The sequence below is a fragment of the Ruditapes philippinarum genome, unplaced genomic scaffold, assembly GCF_026571515.1.
Source record: "Ruditapes philippinarum isolate M1 unplaced genomic scaffold, ASM2657151v2 ctg1696_1_1_1_1, whole genome shotgun sequence".
Classification (NCBI taxonomy): domain Eukaryota; kingdom Metazoa; phylum Mollusca; class Bivalvia; order Venerida; family Veneridae; genus Ruditapes; species Ruditapes philippinarum.
Window position 1 is genome coordinate 42,826 of NW_026865136.1, and position 22,253 is coordinate 65,078.

At 32.2% G+C, this 22,253-nt stretch overlaps 2 protein-coding genes and 1 long non-coding RNA gene across 3 annotated transcripts in view; all 3 read left to right on the forward strand.

Annotated features, from left to right (window-relative positions):
- The window catches only part of LOC132727964 (deoxynucleoside triphosphate triphosphohydrolase SAMHD1-like), a 37,514-nt gene extending 35,472 nt beyond the window's left edge, over nucleotides 1-2,042 (forward strand). The window contains exon 8 of the mRNA XM_060713568.1: nucleotides 1,439-2,042. Within this exon, the coding sequence (XP_060569551.1) occupies nucleotides 1,439-1,732 (294 nt within the window). The 3' untranslated portion in view covers nucleotides 1,733-2,042. The remainder of the gene's footprint in view (nucleotides 1-1,438) is intronic.
- A 1,203-nt stretch (nucleotides 2,043-3,245) lies between these two features.
- Nucleotides 3,246-5,628, forward strand: LOC132727966 (uncharacterized). The gene is made up of 3 exons (XR_009625420.1): nucleotides 3,246-3,344; nucleotides 4,322-4,375; nucleotides 5,468-5,628. It is a non-coding gene; the product is annotated as an uncharacterized LOC132727966 (long non-coding RNA).
- A 528-nt stretch (nucleotides 5,629-6,156) lies between these two features.
- Nucleotides 6,157-13,045, forward strand: LOC132727965 (uncharacterized). Its single transcript, XM_060713569.1, has 5 exons — nucleotides 6,157-6,244; nucleotides 8,418-8,522; nucleotides 8,847-8,993; nucleotides 11,397-12,028; nucleotides 12,255-13,045. Exons 2-4 carry the CDS (start codon nucleotides 8,439-8,441, stop codon nucleotides 11,655-11,657), a joined length of 492 nt encoding a protein of 163 aa, XP_060569552.1. The 5' UTR covers nucleotides 6,157-6,244; nucleotides 8,418-8,438; the 3' UTR covers nucleotides 11,658-12,028; nucleotides 12,255-13,045.
- Nucleotides 13,046-22,253: the final 9,208 nt, after the last annotated feature.

The window sequence follows — 22,253 nt, forward strand, 5'->3', positions numbered from 1 at the left end:
TAACTACTATAAAGTTATTATTTTGTTCTGACAGTACTGCATTTGAGTACAGTGCAGACAGGCGTCCAATATTAATGTGTTTATCCAATATTCATCGTGTTACATATAAATATTAGACAGCGTGCTGTGTAGTGAAAGAAGTTTGTATGGCCACATTACTTTGTAAGAAAGATACGTAAAATGTAATCTTTAACATCAGAAATAAATACGATATCTTTAGATATTCAATGGATATCTTAATTTCTAAAAGGTATCAATTTTGTCATAGAAACGTATAAGGTTCTATGACAATGATATGACAATAGAAAGTAAGCCTTTAATGGTGACTCACATATATTATTAAATTCTTGCTTTCTATTGTCATATCATTGTCATAGTACCTTTTACGTTTCTATGACAAAATTGATACGTTTTAGAAATTAAGATATCCATTGAATATCTAAAGATGACACCCACCTCATTAAATTTAGATAAAAGTAGTGCATACTGCTTCCTATTTTGCTGCAAACCATCCATTTACATGTAATTTGTTTCGGCAGACCGATAGCATAATTACTTTATGTTTTCTAGAACTGCAAGGAATAATGTATACATGAAGAAATCATGCTTAAATATTAAATTAAAAGCGTATTTTTATCCTGTAAGTAAATGCTCTACATCAAGTATGTTTTCAGTCATTCCAATGAAATGGAAAAAAAAAAACAACAATCAAACAAACCCAAAAACCCAATCAAACACAAAAAACACAAGAAACGGAGATCTTGAACTGAAATACACTCTAAACCACCGTTATATAACCAAATGTGTGTGCAAATGATACGCGTACTATGCTTCATAATTATTTACACACTTATTGACAAATAAAATACGCTTAAACGGGCCGTAATAACAAAAGTTATCATAAGAACTCCAGGACATATTTTGAGTTATCACAAAAACTCCGTGACATTTGAAAAATCGGTTATAAATTTATTAGCTTGGCTTTATGTTTGCAACTATGCATTATCATTATGTAATTATGTATAGCAACGAAGAAGATCACAAATGAAAAGGTCAATATGTACGAATGAGCAAGTAATTTGGAAATTTTACTCAAAACTACCAAATTTTTTTTATAAAAAGGCGATGAAAAATGGAATAAAAGGTTTTTCTGAAACATTATATAATATGTAGGGCAAGCTAAATTATCAAAGTTTAATTTAGCACCTCAAACTCCCCATTTAAAGATAAAAATGACCATTTTTCACGTGAGTTCTCCAAGTTAATAGAAAAGTTTTCCACAGAAATCCGTAACGTTTTCCAGGAACTCCGTGACAGTTATCATAAGAACTCCAAACAAGTTATCATAAGAACTCCATCCTTCGTGTAACACTTCCTCCCCCGTGATACCAGCTCTAGTTGTAATAAGAAACCATGATTGATCCCGTCTATTTTTCAGATAGTTGCAAATAAAAGAAACGGTATCGACGTTGACAAATGGGACTATCTTGCTCGTGACAGTTACATGCTGGGAATGAAAGTCAATATCGATTACAACAGGTGTTTTAAAAGTGCAAGAGTTATCAAATGCAACGGGATTAACGGCAGGCAAGATGCAAACGCCGGCTTAAATACCGGTAATAGTCAAGTGAAACGGAATCAAATATGCTACAGAGATAAAGTGAGTAACTGTCATAAACATTTATCTTCAAAATGTAAACAATATTTTCTCAATGTTTGTATATTTCATTAATTATTCAATTTTTATCATTTGAGGTAAATGGCTGATATAATAAGTAATCAATATGTTTTTCCTGTTATATGGCTAGCTATATAGGGTTTATAAAGCCGAAGCCTGTATAAATGTGATCTAAAGCAAAAGGAAATTTCTCGGCCGTATAATCTGTCAGAAGTTATATAACGAATTTTAATACAGCACAATGACTAATAATGCTATTTTATCATGAGCAAATATATTCCATTGTATACGTTTAAAATGATTTTTGTCAAATAAAGATCAAAGCGATTGTATGGATTGGCATCTCATTGTCAATAAATATAAATTCTACACGATTTATTTTCAGCACAAAAATGTATTATTAATGGATTTTAACAGTGTGTTTGGCCTACTTATTTTTTGTGGGATATCTAATATTAAATTGAGGATAACAAACCATACCTTATAGAAAAAAATGAGAGTAATTTGGTTTACTTCTGACTTTTTCATTATAACTATATTGCAAGCCCGTGTTGTTTGCTTAGGATGTGAAGAGTCTTGGGTTCGAATCCCGATCAAAGTGATGTGAATTTTTCTTTCAATACTTTACCAAGACGTGCATAAGAAAAGTATGGTTGAGTTTTAAAATGTACATAGATGGTAGTAAAATGTTAAACATTTTGGCCAAGCATATTCCAAAGTCATTTTCCACATACAAGGACACCAGTTTTAGGTGGTTGATTAAGCAAACACCACTTGTTTTAATAACAGATTCGATCAAGCTTTGTCGTGTTACTTGTTGGAATACATCTCCATTGTTGACTGAATGTCTAATAATCACTGAAAATAAATACCTCCATAAACTTAAGAAATATATAAATTTATATTTATTAGACGCCATTTCGGAATTAAAAAAATAAGAACCACAAACTTTTCATTGTACATGAATTGAATTCCTTAATTTTTGTATATCAAAAAGCAAGCGAAGGAAATTTCATTGTAAGAAATAAAGTTATTTTAGAACTTGTAAAACATTGGCTAGCGTCTGAGGTTATATTTTATCAGTTTGGCTATAATCTCGTCTAGTCCAATCAACAATATATACAACTGATTTTAAATTGTAAACAAATATTGATGATTAGTACTTTAATACATAATCAAATAAGACACTTATTATTCATATTAATAATAAACTTTTCGCTTTATAAAATTTTATCAACTACTCGTACAAACATTTTTTGCTTCAATGAGATATATGATATATAAAATGGTAGAAATGTAAGGGCATGTCATGCATATATATGTATATTTATTAAACTTAATTATAGTAATATATCTTCTGAAGAAGTTCTCATATCCTCGTCTAATATGTCTCATAAATCAAAACAGTTTATCTATACGCGGATGTTAAATAAATTCCTTAGGAACATAAAATTTGTTTCAAAAACATTGTATGCAGGTAAAAATGTGTAATATTATAGAAAAAAGTTTACATATTTTTTGAAAATTTTATACCTGCATTATTAAATTTTGTCTTATCTTATTAAACAATTAAGGTAGCACAGGACTTGTATGACATGTTTTACACAAGGATGACTTTACATCGACGGGCATATCAGCACAAAACTCACAAAATCATCGGAATGATGTATGTATTTGCTATTGAAATGGTTATATTCATGAATTAAACCAATTTTCAAAATAAGATAAATATTTTGTTTTATCATTTCTTAAATATTATCTTAAAATATTATTTCATTATTATCCATAATACTTCAAGTGAGCTACATGATTTAAGTTATTTTGAAATGGTCTGTGTACGAGACAAACGTAAATACTGTCTGTGTTTAAATGCAATATTTAAAAAAAAACATTCGATTTCGAACTATGCTCTACAAGTTATTGCTCTTTGTTCATCTTTACACTGTGATCCTTGTCCAGGTCATAACTCAAAAACTATAAAAGATATCAAAAAGAAACATTGTAGGTAGATAGATCTCATTAAGTAAAAAGTGCAGTGCATAAGAATCGTTACTCTGCCTTGCCTTATTAGCTCTGGAAGTTTAAGAGATATCAACAAGAAACTTTGCAGGTAAATAGAACTTATTGAGTAGAAATGTAGTGTATAAGAACCGTTACAATGCTTTGCTTAATTGTTGAGTTCTTGCCCTTTTTAAATTTTACATTGTGAAGTTTGACAGGGCATAACCATGAAACTACAAGAGGTATCAACCAGAAAAATTATAGGTAGATAGATATCATTAAATAGAAGTGCAGTGCAAAAGAATCATAACCCTGTCTTGCCTAATTGTTGAGATATTGCCAATTTTTAACAATGTGTATTTTGTCCGGGACATAACTCAGAAACTATAAGAGGTATCAACAAGAAACTGTGTATGGTGTTTGTGAATAGTTCTCATTAAGGAGAAGTGCAATGATGCATAAGAGCCATAACTGTGTCTTGTCTAATATAAGAGTTATTACCCTTTTTCATTTTTAAACTGTGAACTTTCTCAGAGTCATAACTCTGAAACTACAAAATATATCAGCAAGAAGTAGTTTCTTTGTGTCTAAAATCTGTTTGGGGAGAATTACCAGGTTCAACCGGCTCATGTTTTCTTTCAGGATTTGCGATGCATTAGAATTAGCAGATGCTCATTTTACAATACATGGCAAAAGGTATGTAAACATTTTAAAAGTGCGTAAAAGAAGTGTGCTACGATTCAAAATTAAGTATATTCTTTGGAAAAAAAAACACTTTGAATCAAAAATATTTCGGTTTATAAATGACTTGTTATCTATTATACAACAAGTATTCATAATATATATATTTTTTTTATTTCTATTTTTTTACTTTGTATTTATTCATTTATCTTTTTTGGGTGGGTGGGCTGGGGGCATTTTTACATTACCCACATAGTTTATGACAATGTGTTAACATTGTTACAGATCAGTTAATAACTTTACATGCAACATACGTCACATCCGGATGAAATATTAAAACTTTAATTTTGGTCGAAATGTACATATATTGCGATGAACACGTTCATATAGACGATATAGTTTGTATAATTTAATTCATTACCCATTTTTCTTATTCTGAACCACAGAGGTAGTAATACATCAATGTCATATGTGTACAATGGAAAAAAATGACAAAAATGTTTATATAAACGGTAAAAAAGGTCTAGATAAGTTTATGTGTAAATCCATTATTACTGAACCTCTAATTAAAACAGCTAAGTGTGCATTTTCTTTGCATGACCTTCTGCGTAAGTTATGAAGAAGCCGATATAATTACGGTATACGCCTGTGATTCGAGATCGTATTTCATAGTTAATTTATGTGCATGTGCATGCATGTACAGCTGTATCTTAAGTTTAAATCTATATATGGAAGCCATAATTCTATAACTACGCTTTTTATTTCTTACATTGGAGTTACAAAGTCTTAATTATGGTTTTTATATTGTAGGATTTTTACACGCTTAATTGCGCTTTTTATCCCATATGTAGGAGTCTCAGTGTCCTATTTAAATTTATTTAATCTCCTATATAGGAATCAAAAAGTCCTTGGTTAAAGTTATTTACTCCTTATAAGACTTGTTATCTCCTACGTTGGAGCTTTTTTATATACTTTTGTAAGACTTAGTATTAATAACAGGACGCTTAAGTAATTATATGATGTAATTAATGAATTTACTACATGCTGCTTTAAAAAAAAATGTACAAGCAAACATTAAATACAACACCATAAATGTAAACCTTTTAGAATTTCAGAAACTGTTGACGATATGGAAGCCTACACATATTTGAATGATGACGTCATTCAGTTGATTATTAATGATAATAATCCAAAGCTTAAAGCAGCACAAAATATTTTACAGGACATAATGCACAGACGGTTGTTTAAATGTGTCACACAAACACATTGTAAGGTATGTGTACCTGCCTATTTTCTGTAGTTCAATACAGATAATTTGTGTATCTATAGATTGTTTACTTTCTATGACAAATGCTACCATTTTACAGATAAAGATGTATTTCATCTTGATTGCAAAGTATTTGAAAAAGTATTACATCACTTAAAGAAAGTGTGTGCATATGCGAATAAAAAACCAACACCTGTAGCAATATATGTGTTGAGTTATGGAAGCTGTGATAAAAGTTCATCAGCGAACTTTTTCGTGTTGTTTATTATTGAAAGCCATGCAATATATTCAATCCGAATCTGTATTCGTAATTTGTTTCTTAGAGGTTTTTCTAATACAATTTATTTGTGTACATTACCCTTGTAACAATTATTGTAATGTATGCCATATACAATTACAAAAGGCTTATTGTTAAACACTTAAGTGATACATGGATGGTATTTGTTTTAATTTCATTAAATAATGCGTCATAATATCCATATGTTAAGTTAGACAATAATGAATTTTAATATATTAAACTTTTTTTAGGATGAAAACTTGAAAGAAAATGATTTGAAAGAGGGTATAGGTAAACATCTAAAAGGAATTGCAATGAAGAAAAGTTCCTCCATTATGACGTGAGTAATTACATATCAAAGACAGGAACTGAATTTGATTTTAGCTCACCTGTCACAACGTGACAAGGTGAGGTTTTGTGACACCGAATTGTCTGTAGTCCGTCAGTTTGCCCTTTCGTTCGTTAACTTTTTCATTCAAATGACTTCTCTTCCAATACCGCTAGACCAAATTTAATGAAACTTGTCAGGCATGTTTCTTGAAGATTGCTCTACCTACCAAAATTGTTAAAAAAAATTCCTTTAAGAAATCTGGTTGCAAAAAGTTTTGTTACCAAAATCAAATTATGCCCCAAGGATCAAAAGGGGCCCGCCAGGGACTCATCATTTTTATATTAAGTTATATAGGGCATAAAGCCTAACATGAGCTTGTGCTCCTCTACAAAGATTTTTCTAATAATGACAATATGATGAACAGGGGCCCCGTCAGGGGGCTTTTTGATTGTTAGTTCACCTGTCCCAGAGTGACAAGGTGAGCTTTTGTGACATTATATTGTCTGCCATCTGTCGTCTGATTCTTCTATTTTACTGTTTCAATGCAGAAAGTATATTGTAAGTTGCTTGTATTTAGTTTCCAATGACAACCAAACAATGGTGATAATTGAAAACCTGATTTCCTGGCGTTGCCATGTTTCTTGTTAATCATTATATCTCCATGTTCTTTTCTTTTTAACAGATTAATCTTTCAAATATCTTTGTCACTCAGACCGTATTCAATTAAACAGTGTAATTTCAAATTTTGGTATGAATAGTTTGTAGGTCTTTGTTATTCTCTTACAGTTTTACACATTGGCCACAAAATATTGTGACATACATTTTTGTGATGTTATTGATGCTTTTAACCCGATTCAAAAAGATATTGTCAACATATATATCTCAACAAAACTAAGTGCAGATTTAAAACTATGTCATATAGGTCCAAAAACTAAGTTACCTGATCAGATCTTGGGGAAACCTTTGTTTAAATGAGATCACCTTTTACCCAGTTAAATTGACACTTTTGTCTTCACAAACTCTGAATACAGGTTTACACCCATGACTCATTTGAGCAACCAAGAGCCCAAGAGCACTCTTGTTAACTATTCGCAAAGAATACAGCTTTATTGAACATTCATTTATTTATAGTGTGGTCGGTAAGTGTTACCGTTTTCTTTAGTATTGACAAAAGAAAACAAAAAAAAAACAGGTTGACTTTGTACCCAAAACATGAGTTGCTGCTCTTAATGTAGATGTATATATATCGTTGCTTATAGCGATTTCTAAGCAAAATATGTTCCCTGAATGAAAGCATACTATGTAATTTTTAATATACGATGGAACATATTCTTATTCCTTAACACGCGTACAAAGTTGCAGATTCTTATATCTTCGTCAAAAATAGTATTATCGAAATACTCATTTTAAAGAAGATAAAACAATTAAGAATGAAAGATAATTATTCATACTTAACTCCTAACCCGCTGGATTTGTGTTTTGAATATTCAAACCTTTGAGTTTGGAACAGCTCATTCAAGTTTTAAGGAATTTCAATGCCACAATAACAACAGTAAAGATCGTGATAAGACTGCACGATGTGCGAGCTTGTATAGTCTTAAGAGTGGTGGCAAAGACTTAACACTTAACGTTTCTAGTAGAAGAGGTGTTAATTATCCTTTGATGATTTAACTTTAATCACACTAACTTATTGTTGCTGTAACCCGTATTTATTTTTGTACATATATTGTCTTATATCTTATGGCATACTTTCCATATTCAAATGTTTGGTCGAGTCATCGAAATTCATAATATTGATAAATAAAGTGATTGTAAAATTCTGGAAAACATTTGAAAAAATGTTTAAAATTTCCAACGAAGGATTATCCTAAATATGCATGTTAACCTTTCTTTATATATATATAAAGTACATTTTCCATAATTTTGTATGAACTTTTTTCTCTACATGTATATATGTTTCACGTTTCATAAATAAGTATGCAGTGTTTTTCCTTAATAGTTATGAAATATTTCTTTCTAAATATGTATGCAAAGTTTATCCTTGATATGTTTATAACATTTTCACAAGATATTCATGCAGCGTTTTTGCTGGATATGTTTCTAACATTTTCCCAACATATTTTGTACATAAATGCTTTACCTAGTATTAGGACCATTACAACAACTTACGTTGTGAATACAGATTGTGAAGTTTAACTATGGTATGGAGAATAAGAACCCCTTGGAAAAAGTACGATTTTATACAAAAGATCAATTGGATGTGCCAATAAGATTGGCTAAAGACCAAGTAAGTATCTATCGTTTGAATATTTTTAAGCCTTTTAAGATTTTCATTTAGAGCTCTGAACAAATGGATCATGAAATTAAAGTCTGAGGTTGAAATGTTTTAAGATGCTTTGAATCCAAATACATGTACAAGCACCTCGCTAGTCTCAGTAATTACCATGAATGGGGACTTACCTTCAACACATGTACACTCGAATATGTTATCTTAATGTTTTGAATAAAAACATTATAAAGGATTCTATTTTAAACAAAATCTTATTTGAATAATTAATAGAATTAAGTACTAAAAATGTTTGATCATGCTAATTATAAACAAATCATGCAGGTTTCCTACGTACTGCCGGACGTTTTTCAAGAGTGCAGCATACGCCTATACTGTAATATTAAGAACAAAGAAAAAGACGACATTGTCGAAAGTATAACTAAAGCATTTGGACATTGGTGTCAGGAAAAGGGTTATCCTTTACCACAGGTAGGCTTCGAGAAAAAGAAACACGTATTGTTTCCATTTAAATGGGCATTGCAAAATTTTATGATCTTCAATATCACGGATTTGAGCCATTGTTTCTTTTTGACTGTATGATTAATTAAATTGATTCCCTTTTTCCAAGTAAAATCTTCTTTCCTGTTTCGGATCCATATGGCCTTTACTGTGTTGGTGTAAAACAAAATAAGATTTTTCTAGCAAACGATATTTGAATGTAGAAACCATGGGAGATATCCATTTTAAAACCTCAATGAAGAACCACTTCATTTCATTTTATACTAATAATTATATCGGACTGATGTAAGTAAGTTTTCTTCGATATGAAAGTGGGTTTGACAGAGATTAAAGATGAACAGGTATTTGTTACCATGCCTAAAAAATGCGTGTAATTTTTGCAATACACATATGAAATGTTTACTAGTCTGATTTTGTCTTATAATGTAAAATAGTTATGAAAACTGTCCATTGGTGAATTTTTTCCTTTTATTCTTAAGTGACAACTTATCCAGAATGATGTTCTGTTCATAACCACACGATTCCATTAATAAAATCCCCGAACAATGTCGAATGTTGGTTTAAGCAGCAACATAAACTGTAAGATTAAAGATAACCATAACAGACTTTGAATGTGCATGAGAGGGTCTGTAAGGTGTTGCACCTTCCATTTTATCTAAAAAAAAAACCCCACACACTCTCAAAAACCAAATGTGAAATTTTCACCTTTAATTATTTCGAAGGATTTTCGGAATATAATTCTCAATCAATATACATTGTACTATAAATATCAAAAATTGTCTACGATTACGTTATAATAAGTAGCTTCGGCAGATTTCAGTAATAACGTCTTTGTTCCAGCTAACTTTCAGACATTTACTCTACACAGTTACTTGGATATACTCTTTAAATTTCTGCGTTTCTATTTCAAAGTATAAGTTTTTATAGTATAGTTTACTATAGCTGAGTTGGAATATCTTTTAATAAAATGAACAGATAAATAACGCCAATAACAAGATTAAAATCGGTCCGATGTTATCATAACCTTGCTTTTTAATATGTAAAACTACTAAATATATGTAAAGAGTTATATAATATCTGCAATTTTTTATAAATATGTTTAGAATCTTGATCCTAAAATGTCTACAGTAAGTTTTGTTTGATTGAGGAGAATGATTCGAAATTAATTATTGAAAAAAGAGTTATTTGGAAAATCAAAATTTTTGAAGAATACAAGCAGGAAGTGTCAAGCAGCCAAACGGCAGTAAAGTAGTTCGCTGGATCAAATGAGCGAACATCAGATGATTCAAAGCAAACACTCAGACAAGATGGTACCAGTGAAAATTATATTACACGCAATTTTGCAGGGAAGGTAACGAGTGCTGTTTTCAGTACACGAGTAATCTTTAACTCTTGTCAAACCTAGTTTGAGATCAAAGAAAATCTTACTTATTGCACCTTTTTTCAGGCCGATATTATGCCATAAAAAGTTATGGAATCCAAGAAGTGCATATAATGTTGGAACAGTTGATTAACAGTGTCATTAACATCATCTTCATGAGTAGCATAAACTCAATGTCACCAAAATCATATTTAGATCAATTTATCTACACTTCAAACTCTTTTCCAGAATGTTTTTAACAAAGAATAAGATTATTAACCCCTGTAGACAAAGAACAGGATATCAGACAACAATAAATTGAATTATTCTATTTAAGAAACCTTTCCTTGAAACCTAATTGAATCTAATCAGTCATCGTATTATAATTATGTCTTCTTAAGGAGATGTTCCCTAACCTTATACCTATCGAGCCGTGAAATGAGTGAAATAGAAATATATACAAATACTTTAATATTGTCTTTAAATAATTACCAGATTTGTTTCTTTTCTTTCCTTTTCATGTATTTTCTTCGCATTAAAACATCTTTTAAAAACGTTCGTTACACGACCATATTGTAAACTGCTAATAGAGTTTGCAAAACAACATTTTCACAATACATGTATAATAATAATTCGGTTCTAGCGGACGTGAGAGAGGTTCTTTTCATTATCCCTCATGCACAGACTCAATCAAGCCGAGTCTACATTTTCATGTAATTGTGGTGTGATAAGTTGCCCCGTACTACTCTTCAGTGCTGTTATATTTTTCTGGTCATTCGGAATTATAAAATTCCAGCACCTATAAATGTTGAAAATTGAGTTCCGCACAAGCCGGTGCTAAAGGGGAGAATGATTTTGATTTATTTCATTATCCCTCATGTACAAACTCAATCTAACCAAGTCTGCAAATTTCATGCAATTTTGTTGTGGTTAGTTGTTCCGAGGTATCACACTGTCTAGATTTTAATCATGAACAAAGAATAGCTAAATAAACAAAATGTTACAATTTGTAGGACAAACATCATCAAACAAAACCAAAAACAAGAGCGTCGAACGAACTGGAAGAATCAGAAACACAGGGAATCTTATATGAACGTACACATAGCCCCGAACCTGCTTCAAACGAACTGGAAGGCCCAGAAACACAGCGACGATCAGATGAACCTGTACCTATACCCTTACCAGAACCTGCATCAGGTCAAACAAGTCTAGATCAGCCATTATCATATGACGGAGAAGGGATAGACGTACGATCACAAACAACAGACCAGTAAAAGATACTGATACATGTCAAAGTTTGATGGATATACCTTCAACGACTTTTATATAATTTCCGGTATTTGATACAGAACTGTTCGTTTGTACGATATGCTATCATGGTATATATTCATCAACTAAACTATGGATTACATTATCACTTCAAACAATGTGTTTCATCATGATTTGTAGAACAATTTGTAGCCTCATTACACTTGAGTCGATGACCCTTTCCTGTTTAAATTATAACGTTACGCTTGAGAGACTCAGTGTTTTGTTGTTGTTGTTCTTCTAATATACATTTTGTCATTTTATTAACTTATATATGAATAAGGGTTATTGCACTTTTTTCATGCATTAAAATCTGTAGAAAATGGACGGATTTATTGTTTGTTTGTTTGTTTGTTTCATTGTACGCCTTTTTCAAACAGTATTTCAGTCATATAGGCGGGTAGTTTCCTAACCATCGTTCCTGGAGAGTTACACCAGTACTAGACTACCTTCCTCCGCGCTAAACTACCAAAGCATCTCCCGGGGATCGAACCCACGCCAGAGAGGTAACTGGATTAAAAGTCATCGACTCTAACCCCTCGACCACGGAGGACGGATTTAAGTCCGAGGGCTTCCGCAGATGTAAATGCGTACAAATAGACGAATAAGCCCGCGTTTTGTCTAATTCATTTTTTTTATTTTTAAGTTTTCATACTGGTTTTCATTTTCTTCTGCGTTGTGATTTGACAGTGATGTTTTGATACTTTTGTCACTTCCGGGACCGTTATTTTAAGTAAACTAGTTGTACATGACGTCATAAACCACGTAAAAAGGTGCTTCATCGGCACTAGCTCGCTTGGTTTTAATTCTTTTGTACCCTGTTAATGTATATCCACACTTTTTAATGAAAGAATACATGTTTTCACTGTACAATTTTCATCAACAGCTTTAACCACTAGGTCGCACATTTTGACTAATTATTATCTCGAAAGGTAAATAATTAGATGGAATTTAAAGGTATGTTCTTAATCGTTTACATTGTGCAACATGTTTGGTAATGTAATCAAATTCTAAAAGACCTTTTCGCTTGTTACTATCCATTGGCAGTATCAGACTTAGGTGTTCATACATTTTATTTATTTGAGACATCACACGGAGCTACACAATTTATCGGAATGTGCAAAATGAGCGTCATGATGGACAATCGGTTCTAATGTTTTTTTGCGAATTTAAAGAAACATAATCATTGGAAACTTTAGATAACCTTGTGTCATGTGACAACGTTAAGGCATTTACAGCAAGATAGTACTATAATGTAATTGTTTATATTTTATCGTTAAGTGTTTTTTTTACATATTAAATACTTCTGAAAATTATGACTTTGATTTATTCTTACTGGCAACATAGATACACAAAAGATTAAATATATATTATGATTTTAGGCATGGTTAAAATATGTCACAATTAATATTGTTTTTTGCGTTAATATCATTTTAAACATTAATATGTTAATCAGTAAAATAATGACACAGCTGTTTAAGAGATAAACTTACAACTGAACAGATATTATTAACAGTCATTTTGAAATACATATTTTTATTATATATGTAGTAGAATAGAGTATTGGATTCCAATTACTTATTGTTCTGTATTTAAATGTGTCATTATCCTTTATTTTTCTTGGATTGGTTCCTTTGGATAAAGGATGATCATCTTACCAACAAAGTATTCGAAGAAATCTAAATCTAGTTACGTCCGAACCCTAAAATATATTCTTTAATCTTGTCATTATAATATTATAAACGTGATTCATTCTTAGTTGCTCATTTCTATTTTCAACAAAGACATATATGATTGGTTACACTTGTTTATGCTTTCTCTTGAACCCAAAATAATTAATACTTTAGGAACAAAATGATCTACTTGTTGAATGAGTATTTTAAGCAATAAAGTCTTTTGTTAAGTGTTACAGTTTTTCTTATCATTTCTCTAGCAAAATTGTTTCGAATATTGTTAGCATTTTTGTTTATTTGAAAACATAACGTGGTACACGAACTTTATACCCTTTTTCGTTTACTTTTGAAACTATTGAATTTATTACAGTTTGGACCAAGTAAATAATAGTAATGAATTACTTACCTGATAGATCAACTGTAGTTGAAAGTCTCCACTCCAAGAGAAAAGGTACGTCTTGCCAGTTCAGAGTCGAGGAGAGAAGAGAAAGTGTTGTGCACAAAAGTCATGAAAAGCATGCTAACTACAAATAGTATCTCTTAAAAAGTACTAACCGTGAGAATGACCTTTCGGGTAGAGTGCCACTGTAACAAATTTAAAAGAAATGGAATCGATTGAAATAAAAGATGTAGTAGAAAAAAGGGGAAAAGGTCGACCTTGCAACACGGACAAATGAAAAAAGCAGGCTTGGTTTGACTTAGTCTGATCATGAATTGAAATGGTGAGGGTCAGCTGACTACCACGCCTAATATCATCAGTTGAAGTTTATCATTTAAACATGTTTCCCAAGTTCACGTTACTTTCATTGAACACTTTTTTGTCATTCCTTGAATTACGGCATATATTAAAGGATTTATGTAACTGAACCTTTGAAATAATCAGAAAAAAAATAATTCAATTGACATTTTACGCGTGGGGTAAGATTTTTTGAGCACCAACTGTTTGCCTGCCAAAAGATAAGTTTATCAAGAGCCACAGCCGAGCGGGGACAACGCTCGTCTTGTTTACTTTTTCTAAAATTAAATATGTGAATTAAATCCGTAGAGTCTACATAAATAACACAATTGCGACTACATAACAAATATTAGAAAAATTGACATGGACGCTTAAGGTCATTTAAAGCTCAAGGTCAAGGTCAGTCCAACCTTCCAGAAGGTCTTGTATGTAAAGTTGTTTTGTCCAAGTTTGAAAATATCAATATATTAATTACTAAGTTAAAGCCAATTTTAGCAATTATCACTAACCTTGAATGTCATGATCAATAAGAAGCGAAGGTCAAATGAGTTAGATATACATGAAGGTGTTATCCTAAAGAATATTGTGTCCTAGTGAAGGTCAAGATCTGTCTGATTAACTTAAAGTCTATCCTAAACAATAATAATGCTAAAGTTCAGAGATAACTTATTCAAAATTAACAAAGTAATATCCTATTAAAGCAAAATTCAGCAAAATCAAGCAAATTTGGATATTTGACCTTGAATGTTAAGGTCAATTATGACTGAGTGTCAAGTTTACTTTAGTCTACTTAAAGGTCTTATTCAATGGTTGTTTTGGATAAGAATAAGGACAATACACCAAGAACTTAAAAAGTTTCGATCAAGTTTTAAGTTTGCGTACAGCAACGGCAACGTCAATATAACTGTAACAATGCATCATTTTTTCTTCAATAAAAAGTAGAGATAAAAATGGATAAAACATACTATTATCCTAAGAATGATTTAAGTGTATTCAAGTATAAATACTAGACAAATCATCTAGAATAAGACTGAATTGATGTAACTCTAAAAACACAATCAATGGTGAACAGACGAACCACAAGGTTGGAAATATACATCCTTCATATCAAAAATAGATGTGATAAATTTGGAAAAAGCAGGCATTATATCCTAATTGTGATTAACCGTCTTCAGATGGGTAAATAAACTGGAAATAATCAGAACAAAATGACAAACAGAAAGTGATGTAATAGTGTAGAGTTCAGTAATAAGCAATTTTTAGTACTGTTTTCGAAAAGAAAATGACACTTTCAGAACCTGGATAATTATTACCTCTACAGGGTGTACAAATTTGAATTATTGCATAATCACTTCGTACGCATATTTACATTAACAAAAAGAGCATTCATCAACTGAACGAAATAATCTTCTATTAAAATTGCTAAAATAAAAGAAACAACACCAAAATTTAACAGTCAGTTATAGTGTTTTAGAAAAAAGTGTAGTTTGACGATTTTGAAATTGTTGCTTATTAACAAAACGTAACCATTTTCCTGTTTGCACTCGTACACAAATATGAATCTCGTTTGCACGTGTGTACAAATATGAATCTTGTTGCACTTGCACACAAATAAAAAACCAGGGTTTCAAAGACCAAATAATGATGTCACAGGAATTAGGAATGACATTTGGCAGTGACGAAAAACTGATGCTGTTATTTGTACCGACACAGAAAGTTGGTTTTAGTAGTTCAAAATAAGATATATAAGATACCTGAGTAGCAATGATAGGCTGTATTTTCATTTAAGATACACACATGTCAAGTTAAGTGTCAATAGATCAAAGTGTACTGAAGATATTGAGTAGACACTGAAAATTATGTTGTACGGAAGTGACAATGACCTTGCTACCAGGTATCTAACAGCAATCCCAGATGCATCTTAATATAAGCTACATACAGCAAGTTTGGTGTCAATAGGTCAAAGCAAACTCAAGTAATCACGTGAAAACTTAATTTCATTTTTAAGCAACAGGACGACCTTGTTCACAGACATATGGGTAGCCATACCGTGTTGCGCCTTGGTATAAGCTACCAACATACTAACTTTGGTGTCAATAGGTCGCAGCTAACTCAAGTTCTTATAAGTAACTGAATTTCTGTTTTTAACGTATTGATCACAGACATCTGGGTAGCAATCCCAAGCTGCCTCTTGATATAAGTTACCAAGACATAAAGTTTGGCGTAAATAGTCTAAAGCAATCTCATGTTATTTAGCGGAAACTAAATTGTTTTTAGCAACAGTGGCATTGGCCTTCATCAACCACATCTGGGTAGCCGTGCCAAGCTGCCTCTTGATATAAGCTACCTATACAACATACGCTGAGTTTGATGCCAATAGGCAAAACAAACTCAAGTAATTGAACGGAAACTGAATTTCTATTTTAAGCAACAGTGAGTTTGTCCTTTATCACAGACATCTGGGTAACAATCTTAAGCTGTCTCGAGATAAAAGCGACCCATAATTATACCAAGTTTGGTGTCATTAGGCCTAAGCAAACTTAAGTTATTTAGCGGGAACTGAATTTCTATTTTTAACAACAGTGACATTGACCTTGGTCACAGACCTCTGAAAAGAAATTGATAAAAGCTACCCGTACACCCAGTTTGGTGTCAATACGCAATTCATTCATAAAAGGCATGTGGGTATGACGTCATTTAAAGCACGAGACCTGTCTTACAGGTGTAATTAAGGTTTTTTCCACCACCTGTGTAAACACCTAATAATTATGTCAAGATATTATCCAAGAATACAGTTTTTTTTCACAGTTAAGGAATTAGACAGGACTGATTTTAAGAAAATATGAATGCTAGAGGCATTTTATGGTACAAGTAATATCTTGAGTGTTTTAACCTAATTCGGGTATGCTGAAGACGATGAGGGTGGATACCAAGAAAATAAAATTGACCTTGACCTTCAAAAGGTCAATTCAAAATGGCCGCTTAGAAATACTAAAATAGTTCATTAAAACTATGATACAATATGATGCAATTAATTATTCTTGTCAAAATCAAATGATTATTCAATATTCTCTAAGTTTATACAATTATTAGGTTAACCAATAACAAATTTCTAGTAATATATAAGGTTAACACGTAAAAATCATCCAAAAACAAGGTCATAAAGGTCATATATAATTTTATTCCGCAAAGCATGATTATTATTATCATGTAAGCTAAAACTACATTTCGTTATTAAACTAATATCATATTTAAGAATTTACTGAATGAATTTGATACTGAAGCTTTGAAAGAACTTTACTGTGTTATGCAATAAAGCTCTCAATATCGTTTTATATGTATATTTCACATCACACTCGTGAATTGAGTGCCCATTTGTTATATATGTACACATGCCTGTATTTGTCACAGTCTGAAGCATTTGTTTGGATAAGTCGTTTAGTCTTTCAATATGTTGTTTTCTGATTTTTGTTTACTGCTCAAGAATGTGATAAAGGCTATGTCGGTCTTAGAAATAAACGATTAAAGGGCAGATTGAAATAATTTCAATTATTAGCATTTCCAGAAACTCTAGAAATCGTCATTCAGCCGGGTTTTCGAAAAAACCAATCGTGAAAAAACTTATTCCTGAACAAAAGAGCTTCTCTTAAGAGAAATATTCCATATATTGTTTACCCAGTAGGAGCCCACACACTGGATTCAAGGTTTGCATATGAAGAAAGTAGTTTAATTCTATATAAAGCTAACACGAAAAAAATGGCGGATGGCGTGCACAGTAGGGGTCCCCTTTTGAGGTTTTTATGCCACCGCAGCATCTGCGATGCGTTGGCATATAGCGATTCACCTGTGTGTATGTATGTATGCTTGTGTGTGTGTGTGTGTTTGTGTGTGTGTTATATAGATTATATAGTGAACTTAAAAAATTTTCTTGTGAAAAACCACTAGTCCAATTTCAACCAAACTTGGCAGGATTGTTCCTTGGGTGAAGGGCTTCCAAAGTTGTTCAAAGAATTTCATTCCATGCAGAAATCTTGTTGCCATGGCAACCAAAAGGAATAATAAGAATAAATTTAAAAAATCTTCTTGTAAAGACCCAAAAGGCCTAGAGCTTAGATTTTTTGCATAAGGCATTGTCTGGTAGACCTCTAACAAGATTGTTCAAATTATAGCCCTGGGGTCAAAATTGGCCCCGCCCTGGGGTCATTGATTTTCACTATGTACATATAGTAAAAACTTAAAATACCTTCTTGTAAAAACCCAAAAGGCCTAGAGCTTAGATATTTTGCATAAGGCATCATCTGGTAGACCCTTACCAAGATTGTTCAAATTATAGCCCTTGGGTCAAAATCGGCCCCGCCCCGGGGTCATTGATTTTCGCTATATGTACATATAGTAAAAACTTAAAACACCTTCTTGTAAAGACCCAAAAGGCTTAGAGCTTAGATATTTTGCATAAGGCATTGTCTGGTAGACCTCTACCCAGATTGTTCAAATTATAGCCCTGGGGTCAAAATCGGCCCGCCCCAGGGGTCATTGGTTTTCCTTATATGTATATAGTAAAAACTTTAAAAAAATTCTTCTAGCAATTGACAAATGCTAAAGGTTAGATATTTTGCATGAAACATTGTGTTGTAAAACTCTAGCAAGATTGTTCAAATTATAGCCCTGGGGTCAAAATTGTCCCCGCCCTGGGGGTCATTGATTTCAATATATACATATAGTAAAAAATAAAAAAATCTTATTGTCTGAAGGTACAAGGCTTAGAGCTTTAATATTTGTTAAATAATATCATCTAAAGGTACTCTACCAAAGTTGTTCAAATTTTGCCTCTTGTGTCAAAATTAGCCCCGCCCCTGGGAGCCATAGGTTTATCCTATATGTATATAGTTAAAACTTAAAAAATCATCTTCTCTAAATTTACAAAGGATAAAGTTAAGATATTTTGCATGAAACATTGTGTAGTGAACCTCTAGCAAGATTGTTCAAATTATAGCCCTGGGGTCAAAATTGGTTCCGCCCCGGGGGTCATTGATTTTCATTATGTACATATAGTGAAACAAATTTTTATCTGAAGGTTCAAGGCATAAAGCTTTGATGTTTGATATATAATATCATCTATAGGTCCTCTACCAAAGTTGTTCAAATGTCAAAAATTGGCCCTGCCCGGGGGTAGTGATTCTCATTATGTACACGTAGTAAAAACAGAAAATAAAACAAATGTTTTCTGAATGGGAGAAAGCTATAGCTTAGATATTTGACTTGAAATGTTGTTTGGTGGACCTGTATCAAGATTGTTATTAAACCCTTGGGTCAAAATTATGCCTTGCCCAAGGGGACAGTGACCTACTTTCTTGTCCTTTGATATTTTGACCATGTGCACAGTTTTAGTTGTAAAATTGAACTTTGACCTAGATTTTGATGATGTGACCTACTTTCTTGTCCTTTGATGTACAGCTATAAAATTTGAACCATGCGGTGGCATAGCATTTTTCTCAAATGCAATCTTGACTTTTAATTTGTTATCATGTGGCATTAAAGTATGCATTTTGAATGGCTTATGGGGAGAAATGGTTGAATCTTGATAATTGTATATGTCGCTACCCAGGAACAGCAACAATAACAAAACATCTAGGTAAGGTAATGTTTACCTGTGACTTGTAAGAAAATTAGGATTGACTGGGTTGGAGATTACTTAGGAGACATTCTATTTTATTTTAGGGTTTTTAGGGTTTTTATGGATTCCACTGCAAAACAATAAGGCTATGAGCGTATCATGCCATAATCTCATTGACTTTGAACCTAGTTTGGTTAAGACTATCGGTCATTTGAACTTTGGAAATAAAATAGCAAACGCAACTGTAACGCTTTCATTTTCAAATCCCACAAGAATCAGCTAAAACGCAATTGAGAGCCTTGTGAATATTTAAAGATTTTGGCAAACAGGTTATATGCTTGAGATGAGAAAGTTGTTAGCATTTATTAGCGTGGCTTGTTTATAAACAAGTGTATTAGGACAAGTTAATCTATTACGGGTGGCTTGAAAAATTAACAGTAGTGATCCCAAAACAATCAATGAAGCCAACTCATCGGTCAGTAAATACCAACAGGACTATTTGTCCATTTTTTTTTTTTTTGGGGGGGGGGGGGTAAATGCAGAAAATGTATGGTGGTTAGGGAGTAGGGTGTTAAGAACTGATAAGCAATCATACGGTCATACCAGTCTTCTGATAACTCTCCTACAACTTTTATATGGGAAGCTCGCTCTCAGATTAGATAATGTTTCCGTTGATGCTGAGTGTCTTGGGGACTTAGGTTTAGTGATAGTGATGGTTATGGTAGCTATAGGAAGGCCTATGTCCCAGTGAGTAATGGTGGGGGAAGAGAAGTTCAAGAGTGGCTCAACCTCTGACCATTTAGTTATGTTGGGAGTAAGGATAACTGCAAGAAAAGCAGTGCCTGAATTATATAAGTATACCCAGTGATTAAGTGGATCATTACCTTTAGAAACAAATTACTCAAATGTTACATCACTTATGGATAATCAGACCTTGGGCAAATTACTTTAAAAAGTAAGTGATTAAGTCTTATTCTTTTACAACAGTTGCAATGAATTACTCTTAACTTTTCTCCAGGGATTGACAGAGTAACATTATTTTTGCATGGGCAATTATGATAACTTCTGATTACTTTCTATTGTCTCGTTTTAAATTTGCAAAGACCTAGTATAAGTGTGATAATACAAAGCAAACTATTTTATTTGAATTCGGTACGTATGTATATGCAATTCATGTAGCAGTAGTATTGTGTTGAAGGGTTACAATTACAAAACTCTTGGGCAATTTTAGTCTGGATATGCATGTTGTAGTTTATCTGTTTGGCTGACATCACAGTAGAACACTTTGTCGTAACCAAGTTTGTGCAAGCTTCAAATACAAGTTACTGTTATTTAAAAAAGAAAGCCAAAACGTTTGCATAATATAATGGCCTTTTTTTAATGTTAATTATTCATAAATTGCGTGGTATAGGGTTTCTTGTGAAGAAAATAAAACGAGCATTTAGAAGAATTTGAAGTCATAACTATGACATCTCATTCGATGACAAAGTCACAAGGCGATAAATGTTGATGCCAACGAAAAAAATTTTTTTTCTTAGTCTGGCCAAGGGGAGGTTTTTGATTCAATATGAGTTTTATAATATGCATTATTAATTAACTGTGCAATATTGGGCGCATTAGCACTTGCAATTCAGAGCTGATGCATTTTCACTATGACATTCTGGATAGAAAACTCAGCCATTATGAAAAAACACATCCATTACGAGAAAAGTCGACCGTTTTAAGATTCAGACATTCTGACTGACTGTTTGACATGGCCATTATGAAGCTCACGCTAAACATTGAAAAATCCGATGCCATTGCGTTATATATAATAATTAAAGGTTTTCATAATTAAACTCTTATTTAGCTTGAATTCTTTGGCTTTATGACAATGTCATTATGAAAACAAACTCCAATTATTGACATTATAGTAACACAGCTTTTCCCTAATGTTGTTGCTTATGGGTCAATAAATAAAATTTGTAAGTCGCTGGATAGGGCCTTTTAACTGGGATCAAAATATAATCCTTCAGATATGTATATTCAAATGATGCATTAGTCTCAAGAGGAAGCCTCATTCACTGACATCTGACTTGGAAACCAGTGCATGCATGGGAGGATAGGGTTGTTTGACAGTTATAAGAAATCCTTTAGTGAAGCAAAATTAAATCTAAGCTGTTATATAAGTGTTATTGGTTTTAAATACTTAATATTTCCTGAATTTCAATATCGCAATAAGTGAATTGCATTGGGCAGCTCTGAGGAGTAAGAGTAAACTATTTAGAAATTTCTCAGGCGGTTAGTCAAGTTTAAAAACCTTGTTGAAAGAAATACTGGCATATAGTGCTGTGCAAATATAAGTAGGAATCTGAGTAGCCACTTTATATGCTTGCATAGAGTGCCAGATAAAATACACGAAAGCTCTATATATTTAGCAAATAGGACAGGGAAGAGTGTAGTGTTCGCTGCGAAAACCCTTAATATTGTGATGGTTCAAAGGAGTAGGGACTTTCTAGAAATTTTACATTCTAGTCTCTTATGTTTAAATGCCTTAAAA